Here is a 23,374-nt window from a genome sequence, read left to right as displayed (position 1 = left end):
TTTTTGCCAGAGGCGACGATAGAACGCGACCTAGACGCCGTATCGTCGAGTGATCAGCCGTAAAATTCAAAACAAGATGACGTCGCCGCATGAGCTGCTACGAAATCGCGCAAATAAAATTGCGGTTTCGCTTCTCCGCTGCGAGAACCCTCTCGAACCAGCCAAATAAAACTGTCTAGCTCCTATTCGCGCGGATCCCCCTTTGTTCGTCGCTTTGATCCTTTGATCGTGATTCCGCGTGGAAACGATAACGAGTAAGTTGAGACGGGAAAGTTGAGAAGTGGAAATAGAAGAAACAGCCATATGGCGCGACGATTCTGTAACGAACAATGCGTAATCGGTATCCATATCGGTACGTATGTCGCCGTGCGAAAGAAAGTCAAGAAGGAACATTAAGGCAAAATTTAAAGGAACGATCTACGGATAGTAGAGTAGAGAACGAGAGACAAGTAGCGATTTTCACGAAGCTTTATGCTTTTATATTAATTTTCCGATGAAAAATAGAACGTTTATACGGGAAAGCTGCGCTGGTTTCGAATCAAGTAACGATACTCGCTATCTCGTTCTGATTCCATCCGCAAATCGTTGCTCTTCCCATCAAATCGGTGCTGTTATGCAAATGAGGAAGCCAGCGGGCTCCTTAAACCGGAATTAACCGCAGGAGAGCTCGTTTCTGGAGAATTTCCGGTATAATGCGCAAACGTATGCGTCATTCTGACAAATCGTAGGACATGGCCGATAAGGTCGAGCACGGCTGGCCATGCTATCCGGACAGAGGTAACCTTACGACCGATATTAATCGATCGGCCGACTGTCGAGCCACTAAGGCTAGCGGCGCATAATTCAGGGAGGCTGCGGACCACTTTAGAAATTAGCCGCATAATCCATCGAGTTACCTAGCATCGACGATCCCTCTGCAATCGTGTGCGTCTCGAACGTTTCGAGCGTGTACGCTTTACATGCACGAACGTACGTACGTGTGTGTACATATTCAACAAGGAAATCGTGGCACGTGCACTTGCAGCAGCTATCCGTGCAATCGTGTTTGCGAAACCTTACGAAAGGCCGTGTGGCTGAGGGTGAGCAGAATGGAGAAAGGGAATACTTAAGTGGGAATAGGGAGAATCAGCGAAGGAAGAACATCGAAGAACGTCGATGTGGAAGAACAAGGGATAAACCAAATTGAGTAAGAGAAAAGGTTGCGAGGGTCGTCGGGGAAGAGAAATTGCCGGGGAAAAATGTGTAAACGCAACACGAGGGTGAAGGAATTAAAAAGATAGACGGGAGTAAGGCGAAAGTAAAAGCGACTCCTATACGAGAATATTGAGACGAAGATGGCAATGAAAAGTTTCTCGACAAAAGGTCAGCAAGGGGAAAGGAATCTAAAACAAGGCGGTAGAAAAAAAGATATTGCAAAATGGTATAAAATTAATTTTATCGAATCTACTAAAAAAGATCGAGATGGGAAGAAACGCGAGCAAATGGGAAGGAACACGAGTAGATGTCAAGGCGAGCAGGACGAAATACAAAGGAGGAAAATAAAAAAGGGAAAGGAGGAAGGACAAAGAGAGAAGAGAGCAGTTCGTACAACAGGTATATACGCGACAGCGACAAGAAGGAGTGGCGAGAGAACAATCGAGGCACTCAATTTCTCTCACTTCCGGTTGCACGGTAGGCGGTAGCCCGGTCGACAGCCGAAGGAGCTGGAAACTTCGACGTGCAACCAAGTTCATGTAGTTCATGCTCGCGGCAGCACTAATGGAATGGTATTTACAAACGCGAACAAACACTCCTATCAATTACAAAACGATTCTGCCGCTGCAGGCATCGAGGCCGTCTTCCACAGCCCCGAAGGCCGATCCGCGCGCTCTACCGCACAGCCACCGTCGTTTCCACCCCTTATCCAGCAACCCCCTTCGTTCACCTATCGACTCTTCCACTGTTCCTCCTCCTCTTCCTCGTCCTCCTCCTATCTACCGCCTCTCGTACCAGCGAACCCCCCCTCCCGCCCCCCCCCCCTCCCTTTCTACACGTCGACGACGAACTTTTGATCACCCGCATTCCCGTGTAATCTCGAGAACGATCGTGCCGAGCTCCGGGCTTCGCAAATATTTGACACTCGAAAGCCGGGAAAGAAAAGGACGCGGTCTTTCCACATCGAAGCAGACTGAGCGGATGACGAGCAGCCGCCTACGATGAAAACGGAAATCGTTAGACAAAAGAACGAGACGACCGTGAATCGGTGGAACGAAAGAATACGGATGGATGAGAGAGGGGTGTGTTGGATGTAAGAAAGGACGGCGGAGCAGGTAGACAGGGTGGATGACCAAGATTAATTTCTCCGAAATCGACCGAAAGACAAATACCAAGGTGGAACGGAGCGAGCGGAGAAGCGATGATCCCTTAAATTATTAGGTAAGGCGGCGACCACCGCCGGAATCCGCAATTGCTTTAACCGCATCGCCGATCGACCGATCATGGTTTCGGATCGTCAGCTTGCTTCCCGGTGCGTTCGAGCGAACTCTATGCGCGCTACGTTCGAATGCTACGAGTTTCACGATAATAGAATGTCGGCCAGCGATCCTTGGTGAAACGTTCGTTGGCCAGACAACGTAAAACGAGAGATTCATTTCGACGTTAGGGATAACAAACGATCGAGTAAATTCGTTTAACGAAAAACAATACGTTTAGAAAGAAACGCGGTACGTTTCGATTAACATCGTCGTTTCTCAAGTACCAGGCGAAAGGAGTTCCATTATGCAGGCAACAAGTCGCGGTATGGAAGCTTGCGCGCCGTCTCCGCCAAGTTCCTCTCGGTTCCATAAAACCTGCGACACCGGTTCGTCCGTGGATCATTAAACGTCGCTTTCGGTACGCTCCCATCTTGGAAAGTTCACGGTTAATGGACTCGGCCCTAAACACGAGGGCATCCCGATCACGCGACCGATAGTCTCGCGATGGTTCGTGAAACTCGGATTAGAACCTTAATTCAAAGTTGGAGGTCGTGGTAAAGTGGGAAGTTCCGTGTCGTGAATATTCGTCCTGGCAATTCCTCGAAAGACGTTCGTCATGGCTGACATTAAATGGTTCGCTGAGATTCCTCGCTATTCGTCGTCGATGTTCGCCGTCTGACGGAGCGAAACGAACCTCGGCTCTGGTCGAATCCGACCGACGAAACCGAGCATTGTGCCCACCACCTCTTCTCGTCTCTTTGCTATTCTTCGTTCCCGACGAGCTCACTGGCATGGGGCTTAACAATTGGAATCCTAGAACGTTGGACAAGACGTTACGGAGGTATTATTCGTAACAACCGTGCCGGGATCTGCTGCGTTTCAAAGGAAACCTCGAAACTCCCGTAAACGATGCTTTCTCTTACCTTGTCTTATCGTGGAGAGGGGCCGGTTCTTAACAGAGCTCTTTTTAATATTTTTTTATACTTCTTGAGACACTGTGGCGCGGACGAGACGATATAGGGAACTTATTTTAGTCTACAGATTCGCTGCGTTATTAAACGCGAACGTTTAACTGCGATGAAATATCTCTAACATTTCGGATGAGATCATTTTTTTCATCGTCCGTTTCACGCGTTCCGTCGTATATTTTTATGTAGCGTGATGCGCTGATTGTATAAAGTCGTCTGGGAAATTATCGAGTTAACAGAGCGATACTAGTAAGTAGGAAAATTATCGGTGTATCTGTCTTCTTCGTTTGTCCGTTGTAAAATGTATTATTTTATTAATAGGATATTTGATCTAAAAAAAAATTGTAAAACGATCGAACAGGTATCAAGATATCGTTCCACAGAGTTTGAAAATATTTCGTACATACGTTCATAGATTTCACAGCTATGGAAAGAAATAAAAGTCGGAAAGTTTTTTTGCCGCTCGGAAACGAGAAGACTGGAGGCGAGTAGTCATCAGGTTCGTATTTTTCAGCCTTTTCGAAAAACATTCCACGCGTCGCTGCCAGCAGTATTCCATTTTAATTGAATCCTTTTCTCTTCGTTCGACCGAACGGATACAAATTTACATCGCGATGAAATTAAATTCGTTGACAGAATTGTTTGTGCACGCAGATCATGTTTTCCTTCCATCGCGGCAACTTTTCGACGAATTTCGCACGCCTCCCCGATGAAATAACGAATTCCACCAAGTCTCACGAAAATTCCGACCCGAATAGATTGAAACGAACGCTTGTCATACGGAATCGATCGCTTCCGTTTCGCGGAATGCGCTACGTCCATTCTCTCTGTATGCTGCCGCGCGGCTAATTTCACGAAGCAACGTTTTTCAAGTTTTTCTGTGAAAAATACGCGCGCATCGATACTGTCCTTCCTTCCTCAGATTTAATTTATTAAATCACATACGTATATATATATATATATGTATATATATGTATATATATATGTATATATGTATATATGTATGTATATATGTATATATATATATATGTATATATGTATGTATGTATATATATATATATATATATGTATATATATATATATATGTATATAATATGTATATATATATATATATACCGGAGAATTCGTTTAATTAATTTCTCAGCAACTTTGAATAACCAGAACACTTCTCCTCTGATCTTCGTTTACCGTGTGATTCTTTAAAGCTAATTTTTAATCAGAATTATATTCCCCGCGCGCATACATATGCAAACACCAGAAACAGCTTGTCAGACCGTTCAACGGTTAGACGGAAGTTTCACGTTCGTAAGACGTGAATGGCGGATGAACGCGTGCCAGGTTCAAAGGGACAGCGTTTAGCACGATTAAATGGATCAATTCCATTTGTCAGCGGAAAATGTCGACGCGGAGGAAGAGCTCGGTTTGTCGCGCGCGCAGTTTTCGTCGGAACGGAAGATCGACGTTCCGTTTGAAAGCGGGTCGTTCCCGACGACGAATCGATCGACCGACGATTCCAGCGACAGCGGTGCGCTGTTTCCTTTGAGTCTGGGAGGAAAAATTCTGAAAATCCAGACAGGCATATTCCTCGGAGGATCGTTGAATGCCCTTCCCGTCGCCGTTGATTCCGCTGCACGAACAAAGCCCATTATTGCACGGTTCGGAGGAGCACTTTCCAGATTAATATTAAAGGATGTACCGAGATAAGATAGGAAACCGCGATTACACGGTCAATTGTTGCACCCTTGGCAACCTTCGTCTTCGTGAAAGCTTGCCATCCGACCAACCCGCTTCGATTCAGTCTAACGAACTCGGCAGATTTCCTGTGACTCAAACTAACGAGGAACTATGCAGATGCCTCGATGTTAAGATTGTACACCATATACGGCTTGGTACGATTGTCGTACTTGTTGAATGCTCGCGAGCATAGACTATGTGTCTGTGTCGATAGCACGCAAAGTTTACAAGTATTCCACTCTTGCGATAATTTTTCTTTCGACAATGCCCGCAATTTGTTTCGTCGACAGATTCGCTGCGATTCGATCGCGCTTTCAGCCTTCCTCTCAGTCGGTCGAGTTTTGGTCGATCGAACGTAGACGCCATCAAACTCTCTCTAATTGAAAACGAACCTATTGCAACGTCGTCGCCCTACGAAGCTGTCGCTAGATTGCACAAGATTAGCGAAGATTATTCGAGATTAGATAGAATTAGTCTGATCCTGGGACGACGACGACGTCTACACCTACAGCCACTCGCGACATCTTCGTCTCGTGTTTCCTATTTCATGTTCCCACGAAACACGTCGATCCTGTGGCACGAGTCGCAAAACGAGCAACGCGACGCGCGGCAAAACGGAACCGTAACCGGTACGGCGTTCGTTTCGCTTGGCAAAGCCCGGTGAAAGCGGCAAAGCAAGCCGAAATTGCACAAAGCGACGGAAACCGTGGGAACAACGGGAACGACAGAAGTATGGCCCGCTCGCATTCTGGTATGATCCGCGTAGCCGCGGTTTGGTTTCATTCGATTTTGCGTTATCGGAGCCTGCGGATCGTCGTGCCGATTCAATGGCGATGAATGTCGCTGATCGTTCTGCAAGCGTACACGCGATTACTGGTTCGTTGCTAAATCTTAATCGGTCGGTTTCATTCGCTATCAATAGATGTGACAGCTCCGGAACGTTTAAAAAACGTGAACGGAGTAAATCGAACGTAAAAAATAGTGCCACTTTTCCTTCGATAAAAGTATAACAAAAGCCTGTTACACAGGTACGGATATCGTTTTTCCTTGCAGTTATATGTATAATTGTGAGCTTTTTTTAAACTTGTTTTTTCTTTTTTTTTTTCTTGCACGTGGAGAAATCCTCATGGACACTCCGCTGCTGCTAATGATCGGTAACAGCAGAGTAGTGTCGGACTCCTAAAACTCCACGATGGTCATCCTACGCGTATGACAGCAGTGCTCCAGGAACCTCTTATGAATTATCTTCTGTCGCACCCCCTTCCCGCGTCCTCTTGTTCGAGCCAGTCCTAACAATTCCCCGACTGTTGAATTTGGCGTTAGGGGGCCATTGCTCCTAGCGCTATCTCCCCTTCTAGTCGCGGTCCCTTGGGACGGTTCTAGGCCGCCTGACCGCCATCCCCCTCCATCGCGTTATCCTACAAGGGTGAGAGTTTCTCTTTCTCAAGCTTTTTTCAAGCTAACTGAGAATTTACCAAGATATCGATATCGAATTAAATCATCGAGCTATAAAAATATGAAAAGTTAGAGATTAGGACGGAAAGCCCTTTCCTCGAGATTCGTTTCTTGCAATCTAGTTTTTTTGCTTCGAAGAACCCTCAATTTATAAAATGAATCACTTTGGAATTTAGAAAATTTTATATATACATTGCAAAAAAACAAAAAGAAAAAGTAGGAAGTAACTTATAATAAGCAACAGACGTCGAATCTATATTATCATAAACGTGTGTGAGCAAAAACAAATTCCTCTGTGTCTTATGTAAAAACAAGGTGCTGTGTAAAACAAAACGTATAGAAAAATCCGCTTATCGTTTACGGATTGGAGATGCAGGTAGCAGGACTTGGTAATCGCAACAGAATCGATCGTATCGGTTCGACCGCAGTACCTCTGTGAAATACGTTAAGTGCGGAGTTTGGTTACAACAAACTATTGTCGTCCCGCGTTCGTGTCGTTCGATATTGGCACGGAACAAAATCGGATTACCCGGCATTATGACAATTTCCTCGGAAATAGTCTGACATCACAACGTGTTCCTATTTGTCTCGTTGCAAGAATTGAAATCGAAATGTCTGCTTCTTGCTATAATATATGGTATACGTACTTAGTTCGATCGAAGAAGGAGCATTACGATGAAGATTAACGATCGAATGAACTCGATAGAAATAAAGGAGGATTAGAAAGAAACAATTACGAAGTTAATAATTGTACGTATAAATTGCGAGCTTATAGAAAATGTTCTGGATTAAGAAATAGGCGATAAAGAGTGTGACAAATGATTTTCTATAAGCCGATAGAGAAAGGCAAATCGATCGATCAATCACCTCCGTTTATAAGTCTTAGGACACTTGTAGAAAACGAAGTAAATCTAGAAATGAAAAGCGAATGAGTTCATTGCGAATTTCTCATTCTTATCGTGTTAAATAGCCGATAAAGGTAATCGTTCGAAACCATAAAGGATAAGAAAAGATTCGTTTTTTTAACGAATTAACGCAGTAACGATCCATTGTCTATAGAAGAAAAAATGGAACCGAATTACCAGGATATTCTTTCGCGTTCGAAAATAATAAAGAGACGTTACGTCCCTCGACTGTTCATCACCTCGGAGCACGGAGAGACGCGATACCTTATCGATATCCGTAGACATTCTTCGCGTTTCGATAAGCGCGGTCTCACGGTGTACCCTGGATGCAGCACGAGAAAGAAGCGACGAAAAAAATGTAATAAAGCACATTCTTTGGAAAGTTTACATACCACCTTCACTGAAAACACTTGCCTCGAAACCAATATACCGAGCGATTACAAAGTTTTCGCTTCGAAGTTACATCGAGTTGGTGTCGAAGTTTGCCAGTTACCATCGGAAAATAATCCGCGTATCATGAGCGCACCTCGACACCCTGTATTTAATTGCTTGTCCTTTTTCAAGCCGTTCTAGTTTCCCAACTATAGGCGAAAAAATTATTCGCGAACACGTTATCAAGCATAGATCAAGTTCTGCGAAAATAAACGAATATCATACTTGCAACTTGTAGTCGTTTCTTTTCTGCTTGAAGCTCGAGCTTTCTTTCTAAGATTTCTATGCATTGAAATAATCTTGTATCAGACATATACGATATATCGTACAAAATGATTTTCTACGATATAACGATATTGTTCATAAATGTCCTTTTCGTCCGCTTACGATATTTTTGGTTATTTTACATCTGTCCCCAGCTATATAATAAAACACATTTTATGTACAACGACTGTCATTCGAGTGGAGAAACGATTTTTCATCGAATACGCTTGTAATTGGTCGATATCGAAATGCATTGAAGAGAATATTTCATATCCATGCTTCGTACTGATTTATTGTGCCTCACCTTTTAACAGTAATCATCTCGTGTTACAATCATTTTGGCGGTTTACACGTATTCGTAAAAACATTATAATATACAATAACTCTGTGTCATAAAATGTTCCATAAATTACACAAATCGGTTTACTAGCGACGAATCGTTGAGCAATGTTCTTGCTGTTGAGACGAGACAACGGGAAGGGATGGGAGCTGAATAGGATTCGAAAAGGCGTGAATGCGAATAGTTCTATCAAAATCTCGCTTTGTCTCTTTTTCCTCCGTATTCTCGTTTCGGGAAACTTGGGATGAGCGATAATTCCATAACATTGGAATGTCGCCTGATAAGTGACAATAGCATCACTGAAGAACCGGATAAAAAGATCTTTCACTGCACTTTCTCGTTCGCCGCGATGTCGCGGTCTTTCGAATAGATCACGCGTCGATCTCGTTTGTATTTCGCTTGCATGTATGCTTTTTGATCGAGGATGCGCATACGACGATATCGGAACGGTAACAGCCACGGCTGTATAAATAATTCAAAAATGAAATCGGAGCTTGCGACTTCCATTAGCGTCACTCCCTTACGAGTACCGCGTAATTTCATTTTCGAGTCGTCAGCGAGGATCGCAAGAACCGAAAAACGAAGATTTGTTTCACGAACTTCTAACCTTTTAACAGCGTAGTCTGAGGAGGATTCGAAAAGCTTGCGAAATATAGTAACTATAATTGAGGGATTTGCAACAATAAGACGGCAGTTCCAACGTTTCATTTTTAAAGTGAATTTATCGTAAGAGAAAGGCAGGTATAAATCTCGTATTCTAAAGTGCAAAAATGTATAACACGTTCCGAAGAATGATTTGATTTTCATCGATTCTGAATTGACTTTTGTTAGTTTACTCGAAGTACCGTAAAGTGGAGCTGTCTTCCTATTATCAACAATTCTGTCAATTACGAATAATATTTATTTTCTACGAGAAATTCAATATGTACGTATGCTCGTATATGATACCAAAAATGTAGGAAAATTTGACAATAAACAGATCATTATTTTCTAACATTCATTTCGAATTCTTTCCTATTTTATTACACTATCAAACGGTCGATCGATTAAGAAATTCGTTGATAGCAATTTTTTCGTAATTTTGTTAATATATATATCGATATATATATGACAATTATACAATTCCGTTTCTTTCTCTGACAATATCGTGCCTCGAATATAACGAGACATCGTTCTCCGTGACTCTTCGAACGCGCACTTGAAAAGCTTTCGCGGCTCTTCCTTTTCAGCCGAGATCGATCCGTCGAACTTAAAACTCTTAAATCACAGATAGCTAACGAGGTACGTTCGCTTAAGATCTACGGCCTCGTTTCCCCGTTCGTGCACCGTGTACGTGCCGCGAAACTCACCGGCAGATATTTATTCCGCGATCCCGCATGGCAGTCTCTGATGACTCTGGCAATCCGTGAGTGGAAGCAGCAAGCGAGCTTAGTTTCGTTTAGGACGAACCGATGAACCGGAAGCACCCAGAAGAACGCCACCAACCCCTCGACGCTCATCACGGCTACTTGATTGCCCTACCCTGCATCTCCACACGCCGACTCCTTTCTTCTTTTTCCTTCGTCCTTACTCTCATTCTCCTCCCTTTAAGGATTCTTCTCTTCGACACAAACAAATACGAAATATTCGCAACGACAACGAACATACACGTAAATTTCGCTGTTCTTGCAAATATTTCACGTTCACCTAAGGGATCCTTCGCGTTCCTTTCGTTCGTTACGTTTCTCTGTCATTTCTTTCACCTTTTTTTAATCCTTTATACTTTTCGATAACGCGATTAACACGATCCAATCGTTACACCGACTCGTTTAAGCTGTTTGTCATTCGCATCTTTCACCGGCGATCGAGACACGCTACGTTTATCCTTATTTTCTTTTAATTTAAATGGAAATTCGATGTTGTATTCGAACAATTCGAATCTACTTCCATCCAAATGCTTTGTTCCTTAACTGACGTTCCCTCGCATTTTTCTGGTCACAGGGTAGTGCGTTTTGGTTCCATTGGTGAGGTTTGCTAAGTGCTTTCGCTACTGAAGTGATTCCGTGAATAGAAAATGGACATTGTTGTATCGATATGTAGCATTAAGTAACATAATTAATATCAATCATATTACGTGTCTTGAATAAAGTGAAAATACTTTGATCTTAATAATAAATAGTATTCTTCTTCGCGACAAGTTCCCAAAGATGCTCGTTTACGTGGAACTCACTGACGTATATCTATGACAAACACCTTAGGCCCTGGACTAGCATCGATCGTGTCAATTGTCTTAGTCTGGTCTATTGTATGTTGCAAAATCGATCGATCATGGCCCAAAACCATTTCGTTATTATCCTTACCTACGACGTTTATACGGTGCGATGTACAATGGCTCAGGAAAGTGTATATGTAGAAAGATTTTACGTCAATATATTACGTGTGTTATACGAAATATTTTGAAATTTCGTCAGCACAAATTTATCATATCGATAAAGTTTGAAAGAAATCTGATAATTTACACAGAAGCTGCAAGATGTTTGACGCAAATATGTATTTCACGGAGATCGCAAAAGTATCGAAAACTATCAATTATCTACTATATCAATAAATCACGATATTTATTGGGATCGTATTTAACACTTGTCACGTACTTAAGGTGTGACTACTCATCTTTTATTATAAATATGTGTTAACGTAACAAATATCTTGCAATTTCTATGTACATTATCAGATTCTCGTTAGAGCGTTAATGCAATCATAAAATGTTTTGTATAATACATACAATATACAGGGTGGATGGTAACTGATGGAACAAGCGCAAAGGGGGTGATTCTACGCGAAAAAAGAAGTCGAAAGTATAGAATAAAAATTTTTCGTTCGAGGCTTTGTTTTCGAGAAAATCGACTTTGAATTTTCGCTCGGTACGCGTGCACTTTATCACGTCTCGTTGTAACGGATCTCACTGTAGATCGTTGTCTCGATTGACGTTATTTTTTTAATTTTTAAAATTTTTAAATTTTTAAATATTTAAATTTTTAAATTTTTAAATTTTTAAATTTTTAAATTTTTGAATTTTTAAATTTTTAAATTTTTAAATTTTTATTCTATATTTTCGACTTCTTTTTTCGCGTAGAATCAGCCCCTTTCCGCTTGTACCACCAGTTACCAACCATCCTGTATATAGCAATTTTTTAGCTAAATATTCAAATACTTTCGTGAGCCGCTGTATATGCAGGATTAGAAGTTGTCGACACAACTTGACGTATGACCTGTACACCGGACTGTACCAATGTTTCTCCTTCGAGCCGACAGAAAGACAGCACGGGTCTCAATTTCTCTCCAGCTTGAGACGATCTATATACACGTGATATGTCACCGATTTACCGGGACGGATATTACCGGAATGACCAGCGAAGATATCAAACGGGAACGAGGAAAATACTATTCGAAAACGAAAGCTTTCGGGCTATGACTTTAACAACCATATGCGCATGATACAAAGCGGGAATTTCTGTCCAACGTGTGAAATATCGCGTGAACGATACGTATATCGAACTTTGATAGCTTGAAACGTTACAGAGGCTGTTCGTGGGTTAGCTCCGATTTCTGTATAGAAGTATTAAGAACACAGAATCGGATAAGTTCGAGATCGATATTAATCCTGCCTCGTTAATCGTCGTTTTAACTGAAAAGGGAGATTTTTAACGGTTTAGAAAAGTCGTTAGCGTGCAATTTAAACGAAAAGATCACACGTATTTTAATAAATTCAGGCGAAGGTAGACCACTTTCCATTTTCGACGTTACAACGGCTGGTATATAACTTGAAAATTCACAAACGCGAAGTTTAATGGACTGGAATCATACGGGAACATCGAACTCTTTGCAAGCAGGAAACGTCGGATACGGATGATCACCCAGTAATTGATTATTTTGTCGATAACGACAACGGAATATGAAGGGCTATTAAAGCGATCCTTTAACGTACAAGGAACACGCGAAATTCCCCGGGATAGCAGGAAGGTTCGAGATAGTTGATAAAGTCTCTTTGAATAACGATCGAATAACGACACATTAAGTAAAAGCATCATTTTCAAGACGACAAATCTCTTCATTTTTCAAGGCCCGTGAAAGGTTAAAAAGGCCATGAGACTCGCTACACAATGGATGGATCAATTTCTCGGCTCGCTTTGCACGATTGAACTAGTTATTAGTGAAATTTTACAAGTCACAAGTTACCAGAACAAATAAACTCTCTCTTGTGGCGGTAACAATTTTCGTAATGTAAGAAATTCAACTGTACAAATAAATTTAAGAAACTACACGCCGTATGATTATTCTACGTGATGTAAAATTGCAAAGTTGTCAAACACGAGTCTATAATCTACTACTTGTGACCTGTCAATTTATTAATATTTTTAGTCGGTAAATTATTATGCAAAAGGACCTCGAATTAAACGTGCCCCACCGGATGTTTGCGCGCAACAACGCAGACAGACGTTTTTCAAACTGTTCGTCTTCCAGTATTTAATACTAAAATCTCGATATACAAGTTCACTGATTGTTCGAAGTTCATGATACGATACAAAATATATAGAAAACGATCTGATCTCGGTTACAGTGAAAAATACAGCAATCGATCGATACGTTCCTAATTGAATCGTTGACACGGTCGATGAAATTGTTCGTCCGTTTAAAAACTTAAACCTTATGGCACCGTGTCAGGTAGAGCAATTAGAGCCCAGCATCGTCCTTGAGACAAAGACGCTGAAGGTTGTCCCGATTGGTTCAGTGAGAGCCCCGCGCGACGAATAAAAAGGACGGCGATCAAGATCTCGCTAATAAATTAGCGAAACCTTCGACGAACTTTTCGTCAGTGAGGGTTCTTCATCATCTTCAAAGGATCGCGCATGTAACGGGCGAAAACTTCCTTCTTAAACGTCTCGAAGTGCTTCCTGTTGGCACTGTTCTGTCGTTCGCGCCAAGCTGGTCTGGTCTTTCTTGTCTGTAGACCCCAGTGACCCGTGAATACTGGAGAGAGAACCTTGAATTGGTATCCGGCCACGTACATCTCGTACACCTAGTCAGAAAAGAGAAATCATTCTTTAAAGGTAACAAGTTTCTGACATTTTGTCGTCGTTGATATTGACAGAGCTTCGGAAAATAAGTTTCGGAAACTTTTCTTGGAGATTTGAAACTTATCGAGTTCCAGAGTCTGAGGACTCGTGATAGAAAAGTCTGACGAATATAATGCACGTGTGAAATTTCGATTAGTAGCGAAATTTCATTAACGCTTTAGTGAGATACACTACTAGCTAGCGCTATTATACACTTAAAAAATTAGTATTTAGCAAGCGCGTTAAACAAACAAATAGATGCTAAAGAAAGCTCCTCTAAATATTGAGATTTATTAAAGCAAATGGATAACAGACGGTTGAATGTATCCTTTTCAATGAAAATCTTGTAACTCTTGCGTACTTAATGCCAACAAATTTTTTAAATGTTTCATATAACACATGTAATACATCCATAAAATGTCGCTGTAAGTTTTCAAGTATCTTTGTGGCTCACCGTCATAAAACATTTTCGTAAGCGTCCTTTTGAAAGAAATATTCCAACATTTTACAAGCGCATCAAGGATAGAATGATATTGAATACAAACGTGATTTGTATCCAAGTACCTCAACTTTGTACGGTGTCGTAAATTTAAACAGAATTTTATTTACAAGTAACGAACGTACGATGTCGAAATTTGTATTCTTTGTAAGTTGTTGAATTAATTACTTCAAGAAAAACTCTACATCTTTACTGTTGCATATCCGTGACCTGGAGACCGCTGTTACGAAGAGAATAAAATTTAGTTTTTTTTTTTTATTTAGTTGTTTACATTCACAATTTGTCCGATTTGGACATTTGGTAGAATTTTTTGGCTGTTTGATTATCGTGTGGGTGGCTACCCCCAGCGGGGTACCATCTTCGTGTTTGCTAGGTTATATCCTTTGTGTGAATTTAGTGAAACAAAAAAATATTCTAAATAAGGAGAGGTCCATTCTGTGTATTATTGAATATAAATTATGTTTTGGGTTACAAGGTCGAGAAACAAAGGAGCTACAAGTAGATTTCTATTGCTGTTTCTGGTAGCCTTTAGCTAGAGCTACAAGGTTAACTTTTTTGGTAATATCCTTTGCTATAAATATATGAACGTCCTCCCTATCGCTTCTATCGTATTGTAACACTGTAAGAGCGAGGATCTGGATCAGTATACATTATACTTATACCTTTATTTATTTCAATGTATTTTTCTGTTACAAATTCATCCACTCGTTCTTCTGTCAGTCAACCTCAACGTAAGTGATACGTGAAGACCACAGGGCTCATTTAGAATTGTTACATGGAATATCTCGTTACACGCATCCGAAATCCAATTTTAGGATCGTATATTTTAAAATAAAGTAGAAGAAACATATTCCGCGTAAATATATTAAAACATATGCGATAGAAACGTGTATGCAAGCATGCGAAAGAGAACGAATTCGGTCGGTTTGCTGGACCGAAATTCGAATTTATGGTTTTCCTTTACTCAAAGACTGTTCATGACAGTCGGGTTATCCAAACCGTCGATAGTTAGATTCACGGTAAGCCGAATATTTTAGACGACACAAAAGTATAAATACATGTAATATCAAAAAAGAAAAGAAAGGGGTATATCAGATTTGTATGAAAAACTCCGGTTTCATATTTACATGCCTGGTACGCTTGGTCTATCACATATTTAAGTTGGAGTTTTCTCGAGATAGTATAAGTTGTAAATTTAAGGTATAAACTAAGAATCGTAAGAGTGCTGGGGAAGAGAGAAAGAGAGAAAGAATGTAAGTAAGAGTGTATGCCTTGGTGACGTCAAAGCTGAATGAGTAAAGGAGTGGGAAAAGGGTGCGAGGGTCGAGGGTCAGCATTTTTTGATCTGGGAAGACAGAAGTTGTGAGCCGAGTGTTGGAATAAGACGTACGGGGATATCAGTTTTTGTATTCGGTATTGCTTGTTAAAATAAAACTAAACTTCGCTTCAAATGGAACATCCTTTCTTGTCCTTACTCTAGACTATTTAGATACTATATAAATCGTTTCGTTAAAACATGTTTTAAATAAGGAATTATGGAGAGATATTAGGAAAGAATGGATTATGATCACAAGACACCCACAGCTTTGAAACTTCTTGTTGATGTAAAGAATTAAAAAATCAGTTACCTATAAACTATAAGAGTTCCAAATGCTTAGTCCATATATTCGTTGTAATTAACGTTGATCTAATTTTTGTTATGCTTTATACGTCACTGCTGATAGAAGATAGATTTACAAATACTTGCTTACACTGACTGACCGTATATCCAAAATATATAAATAATAAAATCAGCAGTTTCAATAGCACGTCAAATATCTACCTAAATGTTGCACAAATTCAGCGCTCTTAAACTGGAACGTAAAATAAACGTTACCAAGATATTTGTCGGAAACAATTCGTTGCTCTTCGTGTTCTCGCGCGCTTTTAACTTCTTCGTGAAATTGAAAAAGTAGTTTTACGCCTGCTGCATGCACCATACACAAGAGAAATACTATGGAAACGTAGCTACACAATGGCTGGCTAAAGCTAAAATTATATTGCCCCATAGTTTCTTCCGCTTAGTGCGTTCCGTAAGTTTTTTGCATTGTGGCGTGGAAATCACGGCGAAAGTTTGAGAAAATGTGCCGTAGATATCGCTCGAACAGCGACATTCCCACGGGAAACACGGTGTTTCCGACATTACAGCAACAGGAATAGTAAGGAGGAAGAGAACACGGCTGGCAATCTCGCCCCCGGTCCGCCAACTGAGACAGGTCAGACAGACCTAACAGACGGGATCCGGCATTTCTCTTCTCCAGTATAGATGCGTCTTCGTGAATAATCATACGTAACAATGGCGAGTCATACGTGACAGCTGCACGTAAAGCTGGTAGACACGTTGTGATTATCAAGACGGAAATGATATTGTAGCTGTTTCGACGTTTGATTCGTAATTGTACGAAAGTTATAGCTGTACAAACGTACCGAGCAATACGAAATTGTGCTATTGTAATACATATACAAAGTAATTTTCAATAACCAAATGTAACATATATATGCGAATCTATCGATCGGTATAGGTCTTAAGGTAATTAACTTCTTTGTCTAGCAAGTTTGGTCAGATATTTTTTTTTTTTTTTTTTTAGAGAGAGAGAGATGTGTTTCGAAAATAATTGTGATCGTAGGTGATAACAGGGTTAAAAGTGCGTTCAAAATTATAAATAATACTGCAAGTATAAAACGGTCGATCATATCGGTGCACCGATCGACGGAAAATTCGAGATCGATCTCTTGCAAAATAGCAATTGAAAATGAAGAATAGAAATTGGAAAACCTGCCACGAGCGTGTTTATTACGTATACTTATCGCGTTAGTTGTGTTTATTAATACTTATAACATAGTTTACAATAAATGGTAAAAAGAAAGTTATTCGATTATTCGAACAGATTATTATCATGATTAGTTCAGATATAATCTGGGTTCTATAGCATTAAATTTAGTTTGTAACTAACAATAAGCTGAAAATCTAGGTCGTAATCATATTCAAACTGACGATACAAAAGATATCGTTTCACATCTTCAAGTTCTAATCTGTTTCGTCCAAGGAAACAATTGACGACAGACTTTTCTCATATCACACTGTAAACTGCATCGTTCAACAGTATTTTTGAAAAGTATCTTTAAAAAGCTAGAAATTAATAATTCATAATTACAAAAGATTTCAAAAGTTGCATAATGCATCGCGAAGAAAAGTATCGTTCTATGCAAATAGTTCTTCAAAACAGATTTTAACGAATCGCGAAGGAGCTAATGAAAAGAAGACGGCTCCAGAAGGATGATATAATGAGATTCATTAGACCGCACACGACGTGGGTATGGTCGTAATTAATGTAGAGAAATGCAGGATCCGCACAGCGGAAACGCGCCAATAACGCCTCTGACGACGTCCAAAGTAATTGATAGACGGCGTCTAATCTTCAGTTCACTGTTTCGGAGACAACCAGTGAATAATTATATGTACGCAGCGGCAGGATGACATAGTGCTATGGTTTTCGAAATGAGAATTGTATTAATCACGTCAACTTTGATCGTAAGAACAGAGAGACATCGTCGAAACGTCATCGTCCAATCAACCAAATGTAACTTCATCGACGCATCCATAAATGCTAACAAATTTTTCTACGAATAACTGATAACGATTTATGGGCCAAACGTTAATATAATTATAGAATATAGGTAACAATTGAGAGATATGAGATAAACTATGAGAATTAATTAACTTAAATAAAGTAAGATTAAATATCATTCGATTGAATAATTTTAGGAAGTCTACTTTTTTTATTGCTTTAACTTCCAGGATATCTGAAATATAAATTCTTGGAAAATTCTGGAATGCTTATCGATATTATATATTTATTCGTTATTATATTTCCGTTACGTTAAATATTTGAAAGTTTCGATAAAAGTAAAACTTCCGAGGTAAGGATTTCAAGAGTGAACTTCTTCCGAGATCTTCGATAGCCCCATTTTCCTTCATTGAATTAATAAATTATCTAAAATTAAATTTAAAGAATTAAGTCAAATCGTACAGTTAAACTAAATTTGATTGCTACATTAAAACGATGTGTTCGCTTAACGAAATTTAGTAAATTATCAGCAGAATTTCTAGGTACATTATGAACTTTAATCAGAGAAGTCTGATGACTAGAGGTCATAAGAACAGTATGAGACTGGAAATATTAATGGCGTACAATGGTCAAGGTGAATTATGCCCGAACCTCAACCTTGGTGTAGGCACTTGCTTCGTTGATTAGTAAAACTGAATTACCCACATAATGAGCATTACACACGATTATTCGTCTTAATTAGTCAGTGGACGAGAATTAATTCCCTTTACAGCATTCCCGCGGGACACATTCTTGCGGCCACGGTGTAAAACATTTCTGGCTCTTGCAACACAAGCTACTCATGGGGCACCTGTTTGTGCCGAGTTTCAAGAGAACACAGATTGCATTAAACAACATAACGAGTTGACGTATCTTCCTAATTACCGAGACTGGACACTTTGCTTTGATCGAAGAATCCCATTTCCGCGTCACCGGAGTCTGAAATAATTCCACACTCACATGACACGACGAGGAAAGTTTCGACTTGATCTAGTAGTAACGAGTTAACGGCACAATTCTCTTCTTTTGCGTAGAACATTTCGAAAAAAAAAAGTGACATACGCAAAATGCCAACCCACAAATATTACACGCAACATAACAAATCAATTACTATCTATATATCGATCGTTTCGTAATTTGACGACACGTCAGATCTTTCTTTCAAAACGATCAATACATGGAAAAGTATAATTGGACAAACCGGAGAAAGCAAATATCGTACAGAATTGATACATTAAAGTATAATTTGTCGATAAATGGCTAATAAATGACGCTGTTAACTATTGTTTGCAAGGCCAAATTAAATCGTATTAGAAATTTTCGCATTTAATATGATTTATGTGTATATTCTATTGATAGAGAGAAAAAGAAAGAAGGGCAAAGTAGAGATATGAAAATTGTATAAAAAGGGCAAATAAAGCTCGCGAATAAAATTCGTTCATTTTTAGACCAATTAAAATGTCCAAAATAGCATAAAAATATTATACGAACATGGTATTTTTTAGAATGTTAAAAATATATCATTTTGTGAACTATTTACTACGAATCTCGAATTTTTATTTAAACGATAAATATTTACATTTATCAATATCCTAACTGCGAACATGCACGATTCACAAAAGAATTTTCCTTCCTTTCTACAAACAAACAAATTATTCATTCCTACCCGCTCGCGTAACGTAACCAACAAAGCTTTGAATATTCGAAATTGCGGTTAGAACAAGCCACTAAAACTTTTGAAAAGCAAACGGAATTATTCAAGGAATTCAACACATACTTCCACCAGCGTGTGCTTCATGTGGCAGTATATTCAAACGATATTCAGCCACTGTATTAATGTAAATTTACACAATTTCCGTAACTGGTAATCGTTCTTTCGCACGGCCACTAAGGGCATACCCCATTCGGTTTTGCTTGTTCCTCTCCGGATCTCTGCATTACGAAGAGGAATACAGAATGCCGAAGCGGTTTGTGTTCTCGCACTAATCATTAACCTTCGCGCACACACACGAGCACACGTGCTCACGGAATACCGAATATCCTGATTATTTACAAGTATTTGCGCGTATACTAGTTGGCTGTGTGCACGAGATGCGCGTAACATTATCAAGCGGAACATGGCGAAATTATTTCTAGTCTAAAGGGAAAGGATGCGGATGACGAAACGAAGGAAATTCCCCGTTGTTACGCTTTTGCTCCCAAGTATTAAGAATTTGCAGAGCAAGTGCAGCCGATGCGTCTAATTTTCAAGAAATTACAGCTGATGACGAAGGTAATTAAGCGCAAAAGAAATATATTTCAGAAGAAGGAAAAATGAAAGAAAAAGGAAATGAAAATGAAAGCTATAATCTTCCTTTTATATATTCTTTTATTATAGTTGGAAATCTGTGTATCTAGTTTCAGTATACACTGCATCTCATAGCTACGAAACTAAAAATTGCACTTCTTAACACAGACCCGATATTCCAGCTTTAAAGTCTCAGGACATTTACTACAATTGTCGTAACGTTAGAGAAGGCTATCGATGGATTGTGTTATAAAAATTCATTTACCTTAATGCTTTATACGATAAAGGAAATTTAGGCTATTAATATATCAATACTTCTAATAAAAAATGCGTACAATTTAAAATTCATAATCTACGCCAAATATACAAAAAATAGAAAAAATAGAAGATGCTCTGAGACTTTTGTACGGGAATGTAGAAACAACGCGTGAACTTATTTGAAAGTGGAGCCACGTAATAATAAGCTACACTTAAACAAATTTGCTTTTATCGTATGCCGAGCTCAATATTTGAATAATAAAATATTTTGTTATGCTGATTCTATAGCTATGAAACTAGAATATACTCCCGCCTCTCTTCTATCCAGGGAATATAGTCTTTCTCTTTCTGGAGAAGAACATGATAAATTATTTCTCAATATCTATAAATCTCATATTGAAAATGACAACGTGAGTTCGTGCTCGTCATCCATATGCGTTAGTTATAAGAAATAGTAACTAGAAGATAGTCCTAGATATCGATCGATAGATTTAAGATGTTCTTTTGTTTTTTATCCTAGTCCATGCAAGAAAGTGCAATAAAGGTTTTCCGACTTAGAACGGATGTGATAGATTTATCACAAGAATAAAATAATGACTATTGTGATCCTATCTCTGAGTATAGAAATAACAACAGCTCAGATACGGAACACTTGGTTCCTTATCGCATTGACCGCAACATATAAGAATCGAAAATCTTTGAGTGATTTTATAGTCATGAAACACGCCGTAGTTTATATTCTAAATCATCGAAGAACGAAAGCAGTGCTGCTAAAGTTCAACAGGTTTGTAACATGCGACTTCTCTTAGCCAAGCTTGGAACTCAATCTTCAAAGAACCATAAAGTATAAATATAAAAGTACAGAGAGAGCAACAGAGTTTTACTTTTAAAAAATCGCGACCTTCGAGTATAAATTGAAATGTTTTACGACTACTTCCATCAATTTTATATCAAAACCATTAAATCAACGTTCTTTAAATTTAAGCCTCGAAATATCTATCATTTAAAACGATCGATTATCGACTATCTATATCTATCGTCAACGGTGCCCTGCTTTAGAAGATAATATAAAAATCAGATTTTATAAACAAAAAATCAAAAGCAAGACTTTCTAAGATAACGATCTTCAAAGAAACAATCTTAGGTTTATGGGTTGTTCGATAGCCCTTGACAGGAAATCGCAATTTTATAGCACTCGTGTCTGTCGCAGATGATATATAAAGGAAATAGGATCGAACGTGGGTTGTTTTACATCGCGTGTGCCTTGGGGAAATGTGTTTGGGTTAATTTCACGGTTCAGCATCGACGGAGACCACCATTTCCACCGCGGTCCATTACGATCATGACATGCCACGCTACCACTCGACACACTTTATTCGATTCCTGTGTTCCTAGAATTCGGGTGACTAAATTTAACGAGGGGATAAGGACATTATCCGCGTTTAGAGGATTATGTTTCTGTCGGTTCACAAGTTCGTTTAAACGAAGATAAAAATAACGATATCCACGATAACATATGATCGTTTCTCGTTGCGAGCTTTGAAAATGGATCTTTGACGCGATAAAAAGAAGAAATACGTAGCAACATGTCGGCCGTGCTACTCCAAAAAATCTAAGTATCGTTTACTTTCAATCAGACGTAAAGTTCAATATCCCCCATCTTCTGTACCGTATTCCAAAAAAATATCCCATAATCCGACCTCACAGAAACCTCATCTCATCTCACAAACCACGCAAGCCCACGTAATAATTCAAATCCAAGCTAGAAATTTGTAGCATGTGCCTGAAAAACTTGCGTTTAACCGTAGCAAAGCTCCATTTGGTTGATCTACGACCATGTACTCAAGTTGAAGCAGAAAATGTATTTTTTTTTTCTTTCTTTTTCGAAATGGCGCGACCCTCCCTCGTCAGAGTTTCCCGTATGAATGCGTTCGTACGGAGGCCACGCATTAGGGCCACGCGTGACGGTGCATTCGTAGGACCTGGGAAGTTTGGTAAACAGCGACGCATAATTTTTCAACGGGTTAGCAGAACGGCGAGGGTGGAAGCTACGCGACTAAAACCGGCGAGTGAAACTGGCGAGTGAAACCGGCGAGTAAATCTGGTAATTGAGTTTTATGCGATCGCACGTCGGTATAAATCCTGGCGAATAAGGCGGCTCCCTGTAACGTGTCTACACTTATCTTACATTTCCCACCGACATCAACGAACCTGCAGGCGGAAGGTGTGCCGATGAATAAAACCACCACAGGCAGAAGAGCGGACTGCGAAACCCCTGCATTTCGTCCGGTTCGACGCGATGGATGGGCTTAGATCTCTGCGTGTGATTTTAATGCGGGGATTTCTGTCGGTAAACTCTGTTAAGGAGATATAAGCGACTATTCTTGATGGAATCGAATAATTGAAAAAGAGGATAAATTGATCCATTATGGTTCGACGTGAATGTATAATTAATTTGGATGAATGTGATGGAAGAATTTGACGGAGAAATATAATTGAAGTTCCGTTGTGTTCATTAATTTTATTACTCGATAAGCTTTTTATCTTCCGGTTCTTTAATTAGTAGATGTCGAATTATATTCAAAAAATTCTTCTAAACCGATATGCTGTTGCCGCGACCGTAGAAAATACCAAATTGCCAATTATCAATTCATTGTTAATTTTTACATTTTGATCAAATTAAGACACCGTTGTTACAAATCGAGTAAAGTGTCTGTACACTTACAAACGACATTGTATATCTGTTGAAGTGGTCACCACTTTTAAGAAAACTCTACATCTGGTCTTTTTAATTTTCTCAAGCACCGAAGCCATCGACAGCGTGTAGACAAAAGACTGCGACGAAGACAGACCATAAACAGTAGACAGGCGACATTGACGGGGTTTTTAGTTATTGAGTAACACAGCTAGCGTGCGGATCTGCACCAGCTCAAATTGTATTCTTACTTTTAATTACACTTCTATTTAAATATATTTTCTGCCTTACGATTTATCCACGAGTTTTCTCTGTTTACACATCGAATAACCTCAACAATATCG

General features: G+C 39.6%; 1 protein-coding gene across 1 annotated transcript in view; it reads right to left on the bottom strand.

Annotated features, from left to right (window-relative positions):
- Positions 1-12,716: 12,716 nt before the first annotated feature.
- The window catches only part of LOC117233372 (beta-1,4-glucuronyltransferase 1), a 33,092-nt gene continuing 22,434 nt past the window's right edge, over positions 12,717-23,374 (bottom strand). The window contains exon 4 of the mRNA XM_033493604.1: positions 12,717-13,607. Coding sequence (XP_033349495.1) covers positions 13,401-13,607 — 207 coding nt within the window. The 3' untranslated portion in view covers positions 12,717-13,400. The remainder of the gene's footprint in view (positions 13,608-23,374) is intronic.

The sequence above is a fragment of the Bombus vosnesenskii genome, unplaced genomic scaffold (assembly GCF_011952255.1).
Source record: "Bombus vosnesenskii isolate JDL3184/JDL3185 unplaced genomic scaffold, Bvos_JDL3184-5_v1.1 scf7180000013295, whole genome shotgun sequence".
Lineage (NCBI taxonomy): Eukaryota > Metazoa > Arthropoda > Insecta > Hymenoptera > Apidae > Bombus > Bombus vosnesenskii.
This window is presented reverse-complemented; position numbering and strand designations above follow the sequence as displayed.